The sequence below is a fragment of the Lacerta agilis genome, chromosome 14, assembly GCF_009819535.1.
Source record: "Lacerta agilis isolate rLacAgi1 chromosome 14, rLacAgi1.pri, whole genome shotgun sequence".
In the NCBI taxonomy this organism is placed as follows: domain Eukaryota; kingdom Metazoa; phylum Chordata; class Lepidosauria; order Squamata; family Lacertidae; genus Lacerta; species Lacerta agilis.
Genome location: NC_046325.1, coordinates 10,709,001 through 10,728,039, shown reverse-complemented (window position 1 = coordinate 10,728,039; position 19,039 = coordinate 10,709,001). Strand labels below are relative to the sequence as shown.

Genomic DNA, 19,039 nt, shown 5'->3' with positions numbered 1-19,039 from the left:
AACCACGGAACCTAGGCTTGCTGATCAGAAGGTCGGTGGTTCGAATCCCCGCGATGGGTGAGCTCCCGTACTCAGTCCCAACTCCTGCCCACCTAGCAGTTCGTAAGCATGTCAAGTGCAAGTAGATAAATAGGTACCGCTCTGGCGGGAAGGTAACGCTGTTTCCGTGCGCTGCTCTGGTTCGCCAGAAGCGGCTTAGTCATGCTGGCCACATGACCCGGAAGCTGTACGCCGGCTCCCTCGGCCAGTAACGTGAGATGAGTGCCGCAACCCAGAGTCGGACATGACTGGACCTAATGGTCATGGGTCCCTTTAACTTTTTACAGCATGGAAAGGGAAGCTGTGTCATTGCACTGGCTGAGAAAATGCTACTACACATGTCCTTCCACCGAATGATACAATGAGAGACACTCTGCCCAACACATGGAGCATCACTAGATGGGTAGTGGTGGTAACAAATGAGGCTGTTAAATTTCTGAGTTGATTGCAACTCAGATATATGAAGACATTCTTGAGACCCAGAAATAGCTCTTTGTCGAGTCTTATTCAGGCACTGACTTTCCTCTCTATGCATAGAGCACACTTGAAAATGGAGAGCAGTAGCAGGCTTCCCTGTCCCCATCATCAATTCATTGAAATGCATGTCTGCAACATCCCATTCATCTATACAAATACCCACATATTGTTACGGTACCACACAATCATGAACCCTGAGAAAGAAGTTTCCTGTCTTCCATATGCATTCACAGAAGCATGTTGCCATTAGGTGTTTCTCTTCAAACACAACTGGAGGCAGAGCCTACCATGCCCTAATATCTGTTTATTCATTCTCAGCTGGAAGAGGAGCTTTGGTACCTGAATAGGGAATCTGTATTGTGTTGGTTAGGTCCAGCCCATTCAAAACAATGTTTTCAACTCAAATCTACATCTCCCAAAACACTGAATCAGTTTACTTGGCATAATAAGCTAAGGCTGTACAGTGGTACCTCAGGTTACATACGCTTCATGTTACATACACTTCAGGTTACAAACTCCGCTAACCCAGAAATAACGCTTCAGGTTAAGAACTTTGCTTCAGGATAAGAACAGAAATCGTGCTCTGGCGGTGCAGTGGCAGCGGGAGGCCCCATTAGCTAAAGTGGTGCTTCAGGTTAAGAACAGTTTCAGGTTAAGAACGGACCTCCAGAACGAATTAAGTACTTAACCCGAGATACCACTGTACTTCCGTGTATAATCACCTAAAACTGAGTCACATAGCTAACAGAAGAACATACTTTCTAGTTTTCATGTATAGGTGTTGCAAAACACAATAACACTACCAAAAACTAAGCAAAATTAGTGAAACAGCAACTAGAAATAAAGATTATGCCAAACTCATTTTTTCCTGAGATCCAGTAGATAATACAGTGGGCTAATCCATCAGAAAGTACACAAGACATTTGTCACATTCTCAACAAAGTTCACCAATAGGGGAGGGCCAATAGCCCATTGCATACCTACAGGTACCCTTGACACTAGCAGCACTGTAGTTCCATGTGAGGATCAAACATTTTTGAAATGACTGTTAGATGCCAATTCCTAATACATATTTTCTGAATCCTTAAATATTTATCTCTTTCCTCTATGGCCAGGCAGTACCACTTTCTACATGTAATGACAATTGCCATTTGGGCTATCGTAAGACCAAGAAAGAAGGTGAACAATTTTGCTGCTATGATTGCCTCCCGTGTCCAGAAGGAAAGATCTCAAATAAAAAGGGTAAGGGATGTCTTTACTAAGATTATCAGCTTATATTCATTTCCCAGAGAGCCAGTGTGGTGTAGTGGTTAACAGTGGTAGACTCGTAATCTGGGGAACCGGGTTCGTGTCTCCGCTCCTCCACATGCAGCTACTGGGTGACCTTGGGCTAGTCACACTTCTCTGAAGTTTCTCAGCCTCACTCACCTCACAGAGTGTTTGTTGTGGGGGAGGAAGGGAAAGGAGAATGTTAGCCACTTTGAGACTCCTTCGGGTAGTGATAAAGCGGGATAGCAAATCCAAACTCCTCCTCCTCCTCCTCCTCCTCTTCTCCCTTTTGTCATAAAAGTGGTTTAGAATTCTATAGGGGTAGTGTTTACTGATAAAAGGTTATAGTTCGATACACCTAGGCTGGATCTACACTGATTTGTAAAAAAGTTAAAAAACAAACAAAAAAACCACCATAATATAGCTCTGAATGCAATTTTCCATTGAGGATGGATCGGTGCTCTACAGCACCCTCTGGTGTCACATTTTTAACATTTTAACTGACCAGTGTAGATGAGTCCCTAGTAATATGTTCATGTTTAACAATTAGTGGTCAATTCAACAGCTTGATGGAAATAATGAAAAATATTATACACAGGTGCCGGAACTCACCATGAATACCTCCCTTGTTCTCTTAGAAAGGCAATGACGCCCACCAGACAGGTGCAGGAATGCAGTTCCAGAGTTCTGCCTGAAAAAATATGCCTAACTAAGTGGAAATTTATCTCTTCAAATGCCTATATGAAATGATCTGACCCCAGGTTGCCAACTAATGTACAACAATGCATAGATTTTAGGGGTTAATTTAATTTGTTTCATTTTATCTGCTTATGTATAACTGCACATTCAAAGAAAATATAAGAAGTCAGTATGCAACATAATACATAAATACACTCTTAATAAAACACACTACATTGATATAAACACCAGAAACATATAAATGAGAATAGGTTGGGTTTAAAAAAATCACATTTGAAAGGTCTGTCTGAACAATACAGTTTTAAAAGACATTAGAAAGAAAGTAAGAATGGTTCCTATGGAGCTTCTGTTACCAAGGATATCTATGGGGCAGAGACTGCCACACTCAAGGGGCAGTGCTGGGGAAAGGACGATCAAACCTCAGAAGCACTGGAATCCAACAAAGAAGCTGCATCAGATGTTCTAGCGTCACACTTCCAGTCCAACATCTGTACAGTGTTTGAGGTGGTTTAGCCTGAAACGTAGTTGGTGGTGTATGATAACTCAGTGTATGATATGAGCTCAGTGAGCTTCAAGGCTGATATGACATTTCTTTTAGGATAGTCACTGTTCTAAACACCACTAGTTTAACATGTCTATAGTGCATTTGCTCTCCACTAAAAGAGGTAGCTTCAGTGAATGGTTGAATTTCCTTTGGTTACAGGTGATCTACACCATTGGTTGCTTTTGGAACACACATGCTTGCAGAGCTCTATTTCAATGGCAAACCGTCTCTTGCAGATTTTGACCAACCAGGTTGATTAGCTACATTTGGGATTCTATGTACAAAAATGTTTGCTTTCTTTCTCAGACATGGACGACTGCTTTCAATGTCCAGAGGGACAACATCCAAATATCAACAAAGATTCCTGCATTCCCAAAAGTGTAAGCTTCTTGTCTTATGAAGAACCTTTGGGGACCACTTTGGCCATTCTGGCACTTTCCTTTTCTTGCATCACAGCTTTGGTGCTTTGGGTCTTCATTCAGCATAAGGACACTCCCATAGTCAAAGCCAACAACCGGGACCTCACCTACACTCTCCTCATCTCCCTCCTGCTCTGTTTCCTTTGCCCTCTGTTTTTCATTGGGCAACCTCAGATGGTGATGTGTCTCCTTCGACAAACCATGTTTGGTGTCATCTTCTCAGTTGCTGTCTCTTCTGTTTTGGCCAAAACCATCATAGTGTTTCTGGCTTTCATGGCCACCAAGCCTGGGTCCAGGATGAGGAAGTGGGTGGGCAATAGACTGGCTTTTTCCATTGTTCTTTCCTGCACTCTTAATCAGGCCACAATGTGCAGTGTATGGCTTGCAACCAATCCTCCATTCCCAGAATCTGACATGAACTCCATGCCTGAAGAAATTATACTGGAATGCAATGAAGGGTCTGTCACCATGTTTTACTCCATCCTGGGTTTCATGGGTGTACTTGCCTTTGTCAGCTTCACTGTAGCTTTCCTAGCCAGGAAATTGCCGGACAGTTTCAATGAAGCCAAGTTCATCACCTTCAGCATGTTGGTCTTCTGCAGTGTTTGGCTGTCCTTCATTCCAACCTACTTGAGCACAAAGGGAAAATACATGGTGGCAGTTGAGATCTTCTCCATCTTGACCTCCAGTGCTGGCTTACTGGGCTGCATCTTTTCCCCAAAATGCTATATCATTATCCTGAGGCCTGAGCTGAACAACAAAGATATGCTAATAAGAAGAAAGTAGCATACGCTAAGCAAATTCTAGTAGTTGACTTTGCCTATGATATTAAAACATGCCCAATTTCTTTTGTAAGTTTCCCAGAAGCTGAGAGGTGGAAGAGGATTCCACAGAAGGTGGATTCTTCAGTGGATTCATCTGATTCAATTGGATCCTGAGTCCACTTCAGAAATCAGAGTCCTGTGGATCCATTTATGAGATATCTGTGGACTGCCACACTGCCTCTGCCTGGTAGTGTTTTGTCAGGTTTAGTACGTCTCTCCCACACAAGACACAGCACTCTGGCAGCTTTATGACCTACAGATTTATTCAGCAACTACAGGGTTCAGCAGTTAGAGCTTCCTTAACTCATCAGTTACTGTTGGAGTCAGAGATTGAGTGTTTGTTTGGGGGGGAGTGAGGCTCGGTTAATTTCATTGTACACAGGTTGTGCACTGACAATAAAGGTATTCTATATATTATATCATTATCATATACCTTCTGTTTCCTGCTAAGGCTGGGTACTTTCCACTTTCCACTCCAACTTCTTCCGGTCTTATGCTGTTTCTAAAGCCGCCTCCGCCTCCTGGTCTTAGAAGACTCTGGTATGGCCAGTCCCTCCCCATCTGGAGCGGAGTCTACCCCCGCCCGTTCTTCTGCAGCCACTCATGTTATCTCTGTCATCTCTCTGTTGGTTTGAGAACTGACTGGCAACATTTCAGAGCGAAAGAGGCTTATTTAGCTCTCACTGTGTGAAAGGCTCAAGTTTCTGCTCCCCTCAGTTTGTCCTCCCTCCTCTTCAGAGGCCTCACTGTTTGTCAGAATGGGAAAGTCCCTGACATATTTTTTCTTGGTTTTTTTTCTTGGGGGGGGGGGGTGGGTTATACCAGAATAGGTCAACTAGACATTCATAGCCTGAAGCAGTTAGTGCACAGAGGTCCATGCCTTTATGCACACCCGGGAGCAATTTTTCACTGTGGTGGAGTGGACAGAGTGACACCTCTTGTGCTTCCCCACCTGAGGCAAGTGCTTCACCCTGCCTCATGGGCTCTGGTCATCAGCATACTGATGTAACACAACCCCATGAGGTAGGTTAGGTTGATAGGAAGTGGCTCCCCAAAGTCACCCAGTGAGCTTCATGGCTGAGTGGGGATTTGAACCCCGATCTCTCCTAGGTTCTGTTCCAACTCCACACTACACTGGCTTCATTAAAATAAAATAAGATAGTTTGATGTGTTTGAAAGCTTGCTTCTCAGTCTGTTGTATTAGCTTGTGCACATATGGGCTAACCAGAAAGGCAAACTAAGCATGCATTTGGGTCCCAGGGTGGGGTATCTATTGTGGGAAGGTAAAATAGTTTTTATTTTAACATGAATCAGATTTGTGTGTGGATTCTTTAAGAGGGATTCAACGGGATTTTTAACCAGGAAGGCATCTTTATTAGTAGAACTCAGACGAGTCAGCAACAAGCTGATTGCTGCCTAAACTTATAAAGGGGCAGGGGCATCACTTGGGGGTGGAGGGGCGTTCTGCCCCGTGTTCCAGGGGAGGGGGGTGACTCTCAGCATGCCCACCCCCAACTCATAAGTTGCTCAGTGCAGCAGCTGGCTTACACAGCACACACTTTGCTTTTTCCTTCCTGCTGGGAAGAGCCACAGAAGCACAGCTCTGCCCAGCCAGGGCTCCACCCAGCAGCCTGTCACATTTCACCAGAGCACTGCCCTCTCACGGGGCACAAAGGTGCCATCTTCAAGGGGTGACATTGGGCACCTCCACCTAGAGCCTCAAGCACAAGCCAGAGCAAATCCAGTGGCTTTGGGCTTAGGACTCACCACAGCACTGTAAAAGCATTAGCTGTGCTTGCCTTACTCAGTCCACCTGGACCTGGGGTACCGTCCGCCCACACCCCTTCAAGTCACAGTGAGTGTTTTGTGTTCCCCCACAATGGACCATCTGTTCCAACCCCGCTGCAATGGATTATTTTTTTCCTACCTGGAGCTTGAACCCACAACCCTGAGATGCTGTACCACCTGAGCTATCCCAGATATCTCATGACAATTAAAATTGATGACTGAATGCAGAAGCATTCTAGATTTGAAAAGCTGGATGACAATCTGGAATATGGGACCACTGCTGTGTTGTTGTTTTTAAAATGTACATTCATTTGCTATGTTTTTTTAGATTTTTATGTCACGTGAGTATATAGTTGTGACTTGCTCTGTGAACTTAAGGTCAAGGGCAGCTTAGAAATTTTGTAAATTAATAAATAAATGTTTTACGCCACCCCCAGAAATGTTGCTCTTGCACACTGTTTCCTATTTTGGTCTCTCTCCATACTGTTTCTGTTCCTCTAGGTGGATATCAGAGGAGAATTTTAATGAAAAACATGTTTTCTTTGGCAATGTCTGGGTGGGTTTAGCTGTCCTTTTCATTTCCTGCAATCCTCTTATGAAGAAGTGTTTCTCTGAGGCCTTGTAGACTAAAATGGTGTCCCATGAGATGGGTTGTAACAATGTAGGAGGGTGCCCAACAGTAGGCCCTGCCAGAGGGCTGTTTGCCAAGGAACCTTCCAACTCAACCACACTCTGCCACCTCAGGGATGAGATCAGCATCCTGTCGAGATATGAGAGTTCTGTGTTGTCTGCAATGTCTTACACAGCATGCTATAGCCAAGAGGCGATTATCATCCCTGTAATTATTCAATCAACTAGGATTGTGCCTAATCTTCTCCTTAGATAATTCCACTAGCAACTAGCAAACTATAAGTAATGAACTGATGCCTAGAGGCAAGATTTCCATGCAAGATGGTGGGGCTTGTGATGGTTGCGTTAGTGCTGATGCCTCAGGTATCGTGCAATATTCATCTTGCTCACTGTACCATCAGCAGCCTTCCTATACTTCACAAGTATTATCTGCCAGGAGAGTTCCTCATTGCCAGCATCCTTTCTCAGATCTACATTTTCTCCAATCCAATAGAATTCAGTAAGCATCCCTCTGAGGAACTGCTTGATCAGCCTGTGTAAGCACTTTTGATTCTTTCACCATGTCATCCTTCCAGATACTATTATCTAGCAAGTGAATACTGGCTTTACTTTCAATGTGATAAAAAAAATCACTTTAAATGCAATGCTACAGCTCATTGTCCCCTCTTGCCAGAAAAACAGTGCATTATAGCCAACTAAGTCATAGAGCAGAGCATCTGAAACCAATAGAGTGAAGTCTCCTCTGATTATGACCAGTGTTGGATATTACCTATTCCATCCACCCTGAAGCTATATCACTGTTATTGTTATGTTACAATTGCTGTTAGTAGCAGGAGTACTACTGCTACCAGTAGAAGTGGTAGTAGTAAGTAGTAGTGTAAGATTTAGCTAGCATCCTGCAATCATAGATCAATTTACCCCATTGATTCCCTTGAAACCCTGCAGCCCATAATTCCATTCCATGGTAGTTTTCTTGCTCAGTGCAGGTATGAGGTTTCCTATAATGAATGATATATTGTTGTTGTTGTTCAGTCGTTCAGTCGTGTCCGACTCTTCGTGACCCCATGGACCAGAGCACGCCAGGCACGCCTATCCTTCACTGCCTCTCGCAGTTTGGCCAAACTCATGTTAGTAGCTTCGAGAACACTGTCCAACCATCTCATCCTCTGTCGTCCCCTTCTCCTTGTGCCCTCCATCTTTCCCAACATCAGGGTCTTTTCTAGGGAGTCTTCTCTTCTCATGAGGTGGCCAAAGTACTGGAGCCTCAACTTCAGGATCTGTCCTTCTAGTGAGCACTCAGGGCTGATTTCTTTGAGAATGGATAGGTTTGATCTTCTTGCAGTCCATGGGACTCTCAAGAGTCTCCTCCAGCACCATAATTCAAAAGCATCAATTCTTCGGCGATCAGCCTTCTTGATGGTCCAGCTCTCACTTCCGTACAGTACTACTGGGAAGACCATAGCTTTAACTATACGGACCTTTGTCGGCAAGGTGATGTCTTTGCTTTTTAAGATGCTGTCTAGGTTTGTCATTGCTTTTCTCCCAAGAAGCAGGCGTCTTCTAATTTCGTGACTGCTGTCACCATCTGCAGTGATCATGGAACCCAAGAAAGTGAAATCTCTCACTGCCTCCATTTCTTCCCCTTCTATTTGCCAGGAGGTGATGGGACCAGTGGCCATGATCTTAGTTTTTTTGATGTTGAGCTTCAGACCATATCTTGCGCTTTCCTCTTTCACCCTCATTAAAAGGTTCTTTAATTCCTCCTCACTTTCTGCCATCAAGGTAGTATCATCAGCATATCTGAGGTTGTTGATATTTTTTCCGGCAATCTTAATTCCGGTTTGGGATTCATCCAGTCCAGCCTTTCGCATGATGAATTCTGCATATAAGTTAAATAAGCAGGGAGACAATATACAGCCTTGTCGTACTCCTTTCCCAATTTTGAACCAATCAGTTGTTCCATATCCAGTTCTAACTGTAGCTTCTTGTCCCCCATAGAGATTTCTCAGGAGACAAATGAGGTGATCCGGCACTCCCATTTCTTTAAGAACTTGCCATAGTTTGCTGTGGTCGACACAGTCAAATGCTTTTGCGTAGTCAATGAAGCAGAAGTAGATGTTTTTCTGGAACTCTCTAGCTTTCTCCATAATCCAGCGCATGTTTGCAATTTGGTCTCTGGTTCCTCTGCCCCTTCGAAATCCAGCTTGCACTTCTGGGAGTTCTCGGTCCACATACTGCTTAAGCCTGCCTTGTAGAATTTTAAGCATAACCTTGCTAGCATGTGAAATGAGTGCAATTGTGCGGTAGTTGGAGCATTCTTTGGCACTGCCCTTCTTTGGGATTGGGATGTAGACTGATCTTCTCCAATCCTCTGGCCACTGCTGAGTTTTCCAAACTTGTTGGCATATTGAGTGTAGCACCTTAACAGCATCATCTTTTAAAATTTTAAATAGTTCAGCTGGAATATCATCACTTCCACTGGCCTTGTTGTTAGCGAGGCTTTCTAAGGCCCATTTGACTTCACTCTCCAGGATGTCTGGCTCAAGGTCAGCAACCACATTACCTGGGGTGTATGAGATCTCCATATCTTTCTGGTATAATTCTTCTGTGTATTCTTGCCACCTCTTCTTGATGTCTTCTGCTTCTGTTAGGTCCTTTCCACTTTTGTCCTTAATTGTGGTAATCTTTGTACGAAATGTTCCTTTCATATCTCCAATTTTCTTGAACAAATCTCTGGTTTTTCCCATTCTGTTATTTTCCTCTATTTCTTTGCATTGCTCGTTTAGAAAGGCCCTCTTGTCTCTCCTTGCTATTCTTTGGTATATACTGAGTTCTAACTATCTCATCAAAACATGCCAAACTCTCCTCTCTCTCTCTCTCATCCTTGGATAATAATATTTATTTATATATTGAACTGAAAATGCAGCAAGTAGCATATCCTAAAAGTGATGCAGCCTGCAACTCTTAATTCTAGGATCTTGACGCAGAACTACCAGCACATCTTGGCCTTGTTATTTGCCATAAACGAGATCAATGAAAACCTCTTGATTTTACCAAATGTCACATTAGGCTTGAACATCTTCAATAGCCATTTCAGTGCAAGCTGGACCTATCTTGCCTCATTGGAGCTGCTCTCCACACGAGACAGGTCAGTCCCAAACTATAAATGCGATGGTCAGGACAATACGATAGCAGTCATTGGTGGACCTGAGGCTGAGATAGGTTTCCACATGGCAACCATCCTGAGCAACTACAAGATCCCCCAGGTAAGATTTGTGGATGTAATGTGGGAGCTGAACAAGCCATTGACTCTTCTCTTGCCTTTTAGCTGTGGCTCTGTAACACTGAGATGGTTAGCTTTGCTGGTTAGAGTGTGATGTCACATGTTCAATCCCATTAGGAGCCAACTGAATCTTAGGGGAAGGATGCTAGCTCAGTATCTGTTTTCAGGCAGAAGGTTTCAGCCATATCCAGGATGGAAAAGGACTTATTCCTGAAACCCTGGAGAGCTGCTGCCACTCGGTGTAGACAATACTGTGTTAAATTATTGGGCACTGAGTTGTAAATTAATTCTAAGAAAGCAGCTCTGGTTTTATCTATACTGTCTTTAATGTGGATAGTAAGGAGGAGGAGGAGGAGTTTGGATTTGATATCCCGCTTTTCACTACCCGAAGGAGTCTCAAAGCGGCTAACATTCTCCTTTCCCTTCCTCCCCCACAACAAACACTCTGTGAGGTGAGTGGGGCTGAGAGATTCAGAGAAGTGTGACTAGCCCAAGGTCACCCAGCAGCTGCATGTGGAGGAGTGGAGACGCGAACCCGGTTCCCCAGATAACGAGTCTACCACTCTTAACCACTACACCACACTGGCTCTGGCTTGCTGTACCTTCTGTTGTCCATATCATGTTCTCCTCCAAATCACTGCCTTCCCACAGTTTCCCTTCCCTACATTTATATTTTCTCATGCCCTCTCCTTTTGGAGTATCCCTTGTGTGAGAAAATATGGACTAGATATGTGTTGCAAGGAGAAAGTCATATCGACAGCAGAGGTTTATTGGAGGTACAGGAAGTTTGCTATCCACAATAAACAACAGTATGGATGAGCCCTCAGTGGTGTTAGGAAATTATTTTGACTTTGTTTCTGTGGAGAGCTGGCTGAGGAAGTTCCATGATGACATAGGATTCAATCCCCTTGGGTCTGCGCCATCTCATCAAGCAGACCTTGAATGCAAGTATTCTCAGAATCTCCTACTGTAAACTTGTAAGAACCACACGGAGATTTTATGAAAGGCAGCACAGAAATGTTTTAAGAGAAATAAAATAGTCCATCAACACCTGGTGAGCACCGATTTGGGGATGACTGTTCTATGGAGTAAAGGAAATAGTTGCCAAAACTGTAGTTTTGGGATCTCATCACAATAAGAGAGATGAAGAAACATTTGAATTTTCCTCGTTAAATAAATTGCTATTAACCCAAAGAAAATATAGCCACGTTCCTTGCTATGGCCATCAAAACAAGGAAACAATTAGTAAAGGCAATATGAGTGCTGAATCAAAATAGTATGCACTTCTTAACTATGATTGTTCATGGATTTTGTTATAATCCCATTTTAAAAGGCACAATTTGTGTGCTTGTACCTTATATTTTTTTTCTCTGCTGTGTTCATTGAAATGTGGATTGGAGCTTTGTTGACGTGAGGGGACAAACGTTGCATTACTGTTTGGCAATTTTATTGGTTAATATGCATTAATATTAATTGGTTAATATTCACAGAGAAACTTTAGTTTGGAAATAGGCCTGTCATCTTTCCCACCCTCTGTTATTTTCTATAGTTCACATATGGTTCTGCTCCTGCAATAAATTACCAGAATCAAGGAACTTTCTTTCACTGGATGTTTCCAGATGGGTCCTATCAATATCGGGGCATTCTCCAGTTACTGCAGCATTTCCAATGGACATGGGTTGGAGTGCTTTTTCAGGATGATGACAATGGAAATAAGTTTGTACAGAATGTGCTTCCTGTGTTTTCTCAGAGTGGTATATGCTTTGACTTTATAGAAAGATTCCCAGCACTGCCTTTTTACTGTGAATTTTCTCAATTGGTAGAGGAAAGTGTTGCAATACTTAAGGTCATCATGGGAGCAACAGCCAATGTATTGGTCTTACACGGTGAAATCCAGGGCATGATGACCTTGAGGATGTTGCTCCAGTTTTCAGAATATGAGGAGCTGCCAACAAAGACCAAAGTCTGGATCATGACAGCCCCGATGGATTTCACATCAGTCAGCATACAAAGACTGTGGAATATAGACTTCCTCCATGGTGCTATGTCCTTTGCAGTTCACTCAAATGAGGTGTTGGGCTTCCAGAAATTTATTCAAAACCAGAGCCCTAACTCAAGAAAGCAAGATGGATTTATCCAAATTTTCTGGGAGCAGACATTTAGCTGTTGGTTCCCTGACTCAAGGACAGATAAGCAGTTTGAGAAAAATTGCAGTGGAGAGGAGGAGCTGGAAACTCTTCCCGCATCTGTTTTTGAAATGGGCATGACTGTCCACAGCTATGGTATCTACAATGCTGCCTATGCTCTGGCTCATGCTTTGTATGCCATGCAGTTATCCGAATTTAAACACAGAGGACAAGGAAAGCCAAAGCTTCTGAATCAACAGCTGTGGCAGGTAACATAATGGGCTGATGAATGCAAAAGAGCTCATAATGTTTGTGGGTTCGTGGACAGTCAAAACCAAAATAGTGCCCTGACAGTGTGGTTGAACTCTAGCTTCCACCAGCCCCAGCCAGCATGTCCAATAGTCAGGGATGATTTGTTAGAGTCCAACAACATCTGGAGGGGCACAACATTGGCTACCTTTGTCTTGTAATCTTGTCTACCAAAATGTACTTTTGTCGTGAGATCCCTTTCTCATCAGTTTATCGGCATTCCCCTTCACAGTTAAGACGACAGTGATGATCGTGGCTGTTTTGGTTATCATCCCTAATCAGTATATGCCAATATTATAAAACTCACGATTTTGGGAAGATTTCAACATTGTGCTATGTTGATTGTTCTGTCAGGGCAATCATTTTGGCTTGCCAAATGGGACGATCATCCATCTCTCCTCCCCTTGCACTGCTCTGAGGGTTCTCCTGTCCTCTAGAGCTAATTTGGGGACATGGAGGAGGAAAGCCCTGTTATGCTGGCAAAGGTCCTTGTGTCAGTTTCTGATGAGGAGACTCATTAGTTGAATCCTGGCCATTATATATCGGTAAGAGATATAACACCATGTGATTTATTAATGGATATGTATTGCATGAAGGGAATCACACTGTTCTTACAGCTCACTAAGAATGGTCTCACTGGTAGAACATCTGCTGGTGAAGATTTAAGGTTCAATGCCCAGCGTCTCCAGGTAGGGTTGGGAGACACCCAAATCTGAAACATTGGAAAGCCATTGCCAGTCAGTGTAAAAAAATGCTGAACTAGATGGAGCAATGCTCTCACACAGGCAGCTTCCTGTGTTCTTATATGCTCAGCTCCTGAGCCTCCATTCATTTCTACATTGCTTCTTTTTGATAAAAGAAAGAATACTGTGCATCTTTACTATTACTCTGGATTTATTGATTTTTTTAAAGAACTCTCTCTGTGTGTTTAAGTATAGAAGCCAGATTTTTTAGGATAGCTGTGCCATGTTTTATCCTTTGAAGCCATTGTTGTATATTGGAACTGAGCATGTAACTATTATTACCAGCAGTAGCCTACATATAACTTTTAAAGAAATCAGAAATAAATGTATTCTCTCTGATTTGTGTCCTGCTCCCATGGCAGCCACTTGTGACTGCCACTCATAGTTCTTCCTCAAAATTAGAAATGTGTGCTAGTCCAAAAAAAGTTGGTTGAGAAAAGTTGCTGAGTTGAGTTAAGCACCCTTTAAAAAACCTAATATATTGCATAAGCAAACCTAAAAGTGTAAGTGAGCATTATCTTGTTATGGCAATGGTTTACAAAAACAAAAACAGGCTTCTCCTTTCAACAAACCCATTTTGTATTCTGACTTTTCTACTTTTGTTCTTTAAGAACCGAGCTTAGTCAGAAACGTTATTTCCCTCATTCTGCTATGCTAAGGGTACCCAATGTTGTGCCCTGCAGATACTGTTGAACTTCAATTTCTGTCGGCCCCTGTCAGTATGACAGTGTTCATGAATAATGGGAGTAGTAGTCATCAACACGACCTCTGTATTATACCATTGGAATATATTCAATAATTTATTTTCGGTAACAATAGTAGCTGAAAAGGAGCTGATGCTAACTCCAACTCTTCCATATATTCTTCAAAAAGATATGTGTTGGAAGGTTTTGGCAACACACACACATAGATTCATTTTAAAAAGTGTTAGTTACTAGCTAAATTGGGACGCAGGTGGCGCTGTGGTCTAAACCACTGAGCCTAGGGGTTGCTGATCAGAAGGTCAGCGGTTTGAATCCCCACGACAGGGTGAGCTCCTGTTGTTCAGTCCCAGCTCCTGCCCATCTAGCAGTTTGAAAGCACGTCAAAGTGGAAGTAGATAAATAGGTACCACTCCAGCGGGAAGGTAAACGGCGTTTTCGTGCACTGCTCTGGTTCACCAGAAGTGGCTTAGTCATGCTGGCCACATGACCTGGAAGCTGTCTGCAGACAAACGCCAGCTCCCTCTGCCCATAGAGTGAGATGAGCACCGCAACCCCAGAGTTGTCTGCAACCTTTACCTTTACCTTACTATCTAAATTAGAACTTACGGAAACTTTCCTTAAGTATTTCCAGAATAACCTTTTCAAAATATTGTTGTATCACCAGTGCCAGGGACAGAAGTGGCTTGTTGGGTGGGGTGGAGCTGCTACTCTAGGTTCCCAGCAAATAGCTCACTGCTGCTTACCATGTGGGAGGGTGGGGAGGTTGGTGTGGTTCAAACACACCAGTAGGAGCAGTTTGTACCATAATGACCTCTCTGCTGCCTTCTCTCCCCACCTCCTGCTGAGCAACAGTGTCTTCACCTCCCAGGAAGCAGGTAGCAGCTCTGTTCCAGCTGACAAGTCAATTCCAGGTTAAGTAGATTTGAACAGAACTGAAGTTTATCCACTACCAATTGGTAGGCTATCAGGTGATCATAGGTGCTTATTTGACATGCTATCTAAGGAGCAGATAGGACTAAAATATGTGGTGCAATAGCACAATCGTATAGTGAAGTATATTTTATGTATTTATTTATTTTTATCATAGAACGTCATGAAGTTGAGAATTGTGTAATGCTCTTTTTCTTTTTTAGCTCCACCACTTTCTGAAAGGTGTCTCATTTAACAACAGCGCAGAGGAAACTGTGTCCTTCAACCAAAAAGGGGAATTAGTAGCGGGATTTGATGTTATAAATTGGATCACTTTCGTAAATGAGTCTTTCCTTAGAGTGAAAGTGGGTAGAATAGACCCGAAGGCTCCCCCTGCCAAAGTTCTCGTTCTTCAAGATGATGACATTGTATGGCCCAGTAGTTTTAATCAGGTAATGACTGTGCGTATTTCAACTTGAAATATGCTTCCAGTAATAGAGCCAAACTGCCAATTGCCTGCTAAATGCTTTCAAGCATTATACCATTACAGTGGTTATGTATTTAATCCGTTCCGGTTATGTACAGTGGTTATGTACTTAATCCAGGTTATGTACTTAATCCGTTCTGGGTTACAGTACGTAACCCAAAAAGGACGTAACCCAAACAGTTCGTTCTGCAGACCGAAAACCCCGAAAAACCGCGAAAACCGCTCTGCGCATGCGCAAATCGTGTGCGCGTTGGGTTGCGCTTCCGGGTTAGTGGAGTTCATATCCCAAAATGTACGCAACCCGGAGCATAAGTAGCCCAAGGTACGACTGTACAGGAATGAGGAACCTATAAACCTCCAAATTCCTGGGGTGTTGATAATTGAAGTTCAGAAACACCTGGACACTGATAGGTTCCCAATCCACAGCACCCACCTCTTTTTTAATCAATCAATCAATCAATTAATTTTGTGAACTTCATCCAAAGATCATTGGGAGGTTCACAACATGAAAAGTACAAAATGAAAAGTCAAAATACATAATAAAACAAAGCACAAGCAAAACAAGCTATTAACCCAACTAACCACTAACATTTAAAAGTCCATTGAATGATAATCAGCCAAAGGCCTGGTTGAAGAGGAACGTTCTCAACTGGGGTCTAAAGATATGTAATGAAGGCACCAGGTGAATATCCCTGGGCAGAGCATTCCACAAATGGGGAGCCACCGTAGAAATGTCCTGTTCCTCTGTTGCTATTCTCTGGACCTCTTGTGGAAGAGGCACACAAATAAGGGCCTTAGGTGATGATTGCAGGGTCCAGGTTGGTTTATATGGGGAGATGTATTGTAGCCCTAAGATGTTTAAGGCTTTATAGGTCAAAACCAGCACAAATGGGGGCTGGAAACTAATTGGCAGTCAATACAGTCAGGCCAGGATCAGTGTAATATGCTCAGAGCACTTTGCATGTCAAGGCCCCCCAGCCACCCCAGAAAAATAGACACAAAGACACAGAATTCTAGGTTAAATGTTACTGGGCAACATTTAGGCCACAGCTTTATTGGTTACAGAATGTGAGCGGTATTGGCTTAGGCATTGGCATCAACAGACTATATCTGACTCCTGCCCACCTAGAAAATCCAGAAAATTAGTTTCCTATGAGTGCCTGATTCTGGTCTGCAGGAAGTCTGGTAAGGGTAAACCACCAGTAGGGGGAGCCACGCCGATGTGGATCGACTCGAGCTCCCCTGGGTTCCCGCTGGGGTCGTGGCATGGCCCTGGCCCCTCCCTGGGCTTCGGACAAGATCCACACCCCCAGATTCCTTTAATGGAATCAACCCCGATTGAAATGGATCTAGAAAATTAGTTTCCTACGAGTGCCTGATTCTGGTCTGCAAACACCTGCTCAAGAATCATGCCCAAGAAGGGGAGATCAGCAACTGGCCTGTAGTTACCATATTGGTATATGTGATTTGTGGGTGCAGCTTATATTTGGGCCAATACAGTACTTATATTTTCTGAATCCAAAGATGATTTCGATGATATCTTGAGGAGTGGTTTAGATATTGCAATGCAAACCCCATAGAAGTATTGGATTATAAATTCTTCTCTCCTCTTTTATGGACAGACATGGCCGCTTTCTTTGTGTAATGAGAACTGTCGTTCAGGTTACAGAAGAAAAAAGAAGGAAGGGAAACCATTTTGCTGCTATGATTGCATTCCATGCCCGGAAGGGAAGATCTCAGACAAGAAGGGTAAGATTAGTTGTGTTTAAAGCTTTTGAACTTTATTGAAAGGTGTCCTCAAGAGATTTTGTACTGCAACTTCTTTCAGTGACCTCTTAGTCTCCCAGCTCTCACCCAGGACACATCCCATTGACCCTGGCTTTCACCCAGGGCCCAAACAAACTCATATATAATCCCCAGAGTTTCACAGTGACAGGCAATGAGGTTAATGGAGCCTCCTCAGAACGGCCACATCTGAATCCTATTCAGCTTCTCTGCACACACCCTCTTTCAAATTACAGTAAGTTTAGATTGGCAGGGTTCCCAGGGGGTCGAACAGATGGCAAACTGGACACCCCTCAACTCATATTGCCCTCGTACTTTCCTGTTCTTTGTCAGGCTAGATGCATAGCCACCTACACACCCATACCTAATCAACAAGATGGGGAAGAGAAACTACACATTCCAACCAGATGGCCCATGTTAGAATTCCCAATTAGTGATAGTAACCAGAAAACTTATTCCTTCAGTTATGGGATTCTGTTTCCTATAGTCACTGTGGTCTAAAATGTCAGTTTTCTCCTGGGCCATCAATATGGCTTCTTTGAAATACAACTGAATGTGTATGACTCAATAACATATTTCAGATTTTAACCGGGGAACAATAATTCAGGGCATTCAAATAAGAATCCTTGATTATGCTTGTTTAAGAATTGTACATTATACAAGGCTGTAGAGGAATGTTTTTTCAGATATGGATGACTGCATACTGTGCCATGGTGGACAATACCCAAATAATGACCGGGATCTATGCCTTCCAAAAGAAATAAGCTTCTTGTCTTACGAAGAACCGTTAGGGATGAGCACCTCCATGTTTGCTCTTATCTTTTCTTCCATCACAGTCTCGGTGCTTGGAATTTTCATAAAGCACAAAGACACTCCTATAGTCAAAGCCAACAACATAGACCTCACCTACACCCTCCTCATCTCTCTCCTATTCTCCTTCCTTTGTGTATTCCTATTCATTGGCCAGCCAGAGAAGTTGACGTGTCTCCTTCGACAACCTGCTTTTGGTATAATCTTCTCCATGGCTGTTTCTTGTATTTTGGCCAAAACCATCACTGTGGTGCTGGCTTTCATGGCCACAAAGCCGGGATCCAGTATGAGAAAATGGGTGGGGAAAGGATTGGCCACCTCCATTGTTCTGTGCTGCTTCATGATTCAAGCCACTATCTGCACTGTGTGGCTGGCAACCTCTCCTCCATTTCCAGATTCAGACATGCACTCAATGGCTAAAGAAATTATACTGGAATGTAATGAAGGCTCAGCCACCATGTTTTACTATGTTCTTGGTTTTATGGGTTTACTTGCCTTCGTCAGCTTCACAGTGGCTTTCCTAGCCAAGAAGTTACCCGACAGTTTTAATGAAGCCAAATTTATCACCTTTAGTATGTTGGTCTTCTGCAGTGTTTGGTTGTCCTTTGTTCCAACTTACTTGAGCACAAAAGGAAAATACATGGTGGCTGTGGAGATCTTCTCCATATTGGCCTCCAGTGCTGGATTACTAGGTTGCATCTTTTTCCCCAAATGCTACATCATAGTCGTGAGGCCTGATCTGAACAGCAGGGCACAGCTCATTAGAATAAAGCATTAAGGTCTGTGATCCTCATCTAGATAAAGTTATCTGTGACTATGTTGTTCCCCATATTGTTGGGGAGGGGGTCCCCTAACCCCTATGAATAATGGTGCATTTGGTAATTGTTATATTAGTTACATTTCTTGGTAGAGAATTGGCATGATGCAGCCACACCTCCTCTGAATCTGGCATTTCAAGATTGCAAAACTCTGCCCATCCATTTTCCTCCTAGCTGTGCAAATATGGTTGTTGTTGTTGTTGTCGTCGTCATTCCTAAATTTGCCACTGGAAGGGAGATTGTTCACATATTCTGAAGCATCATAGTGGTTAATGCAGAATTAGCCAAAGCAAAGTCTCAATGACTTATTCATCCAAGATGAAGCAGAACAGAGAGTCTCCCACTCCTTTAGCCTTAATAAGTCTCAATGGCTGTT

At 43.2% G+C, this 19,039-nt stretch overlaps 2 protein-coding genes across 2 annotated transcripts; both read left to right on the top strand.

The window, feature by feature from the left end:
- The first annotated feature begins 3,327 nt into the window (after positions 1 to 3,327).
- On the top strand, positions 3,328 to 4,233 carry LOC117059141 (vomeronasal type-2 receptor 26-like). The gene has a single exon (XM_033170685.1). It carries the CDS (start codon positions 3,337 to 3,339, stop codon positions 4,231 to 4,233), a length of 897 nt encoding a protein of 298 aa, XP_033026576.1. The 5' UTR covers positions 3,328 to 3,336.
- A 2,897-nt stretch (positions 4,234 to 7,130) lies between these two features.
- LOC117057269 (vomeronasal type-2 receptor 26-like) lies at positions 7,131 to 18,623 on the top strand. The gene is made up of 6 exons (XM_033168111.1): positions 7,131 to 7,225; positions 9,664 to 9,955; positions 11,522 to 12,367; positions 14,988 to 15,215; positions 16,873 to 16,999; positions 17,722 to 18,623. Exons 2-6 carry the CDS (start codon positions 9,920 to 9,922, stop codon positions 18,621 to 18,623), a joined length of 2,139 nt encoding a protein of 712 aa, XP_033024002.1. The 5' UTR covers positions 7,131 to 7,225; positions 9,664 to 9,919.
- Positions 18,624 to 19,039: the final 416 nt, after the last annotated feature.

Bases quoted from the DNA above. Each gene is read 5' to 3' on its own strand.
- LOC117059141 (XM_033170685.1), top strand. From the start codon at position 3,337: ATGGACGACTGCTTTCAATGTCCAGAGGGACAACATCCAAATATCAAC.
- LOC117057269 (XM_033168111.1), top strand. From the start codon at position 9,920: ATGGCAACCATCCTGAGCAACTACAAGATCCCCCAG. The intron at 15,216-16,872 runs GTAATGACTGTG...TTTTATGGACAG, and splicing joins GGCCCAGTAGTTTTAATCAG to ACATGGCCGCTTTCTTTGTG. The intron at 17,000-17,721 runs GTAAGATTAGTT...ATGTTTTTTCAG, and splicing joins GAAGATCTCAGACAAGAAGG to ATATGGATGACTGCATACTG.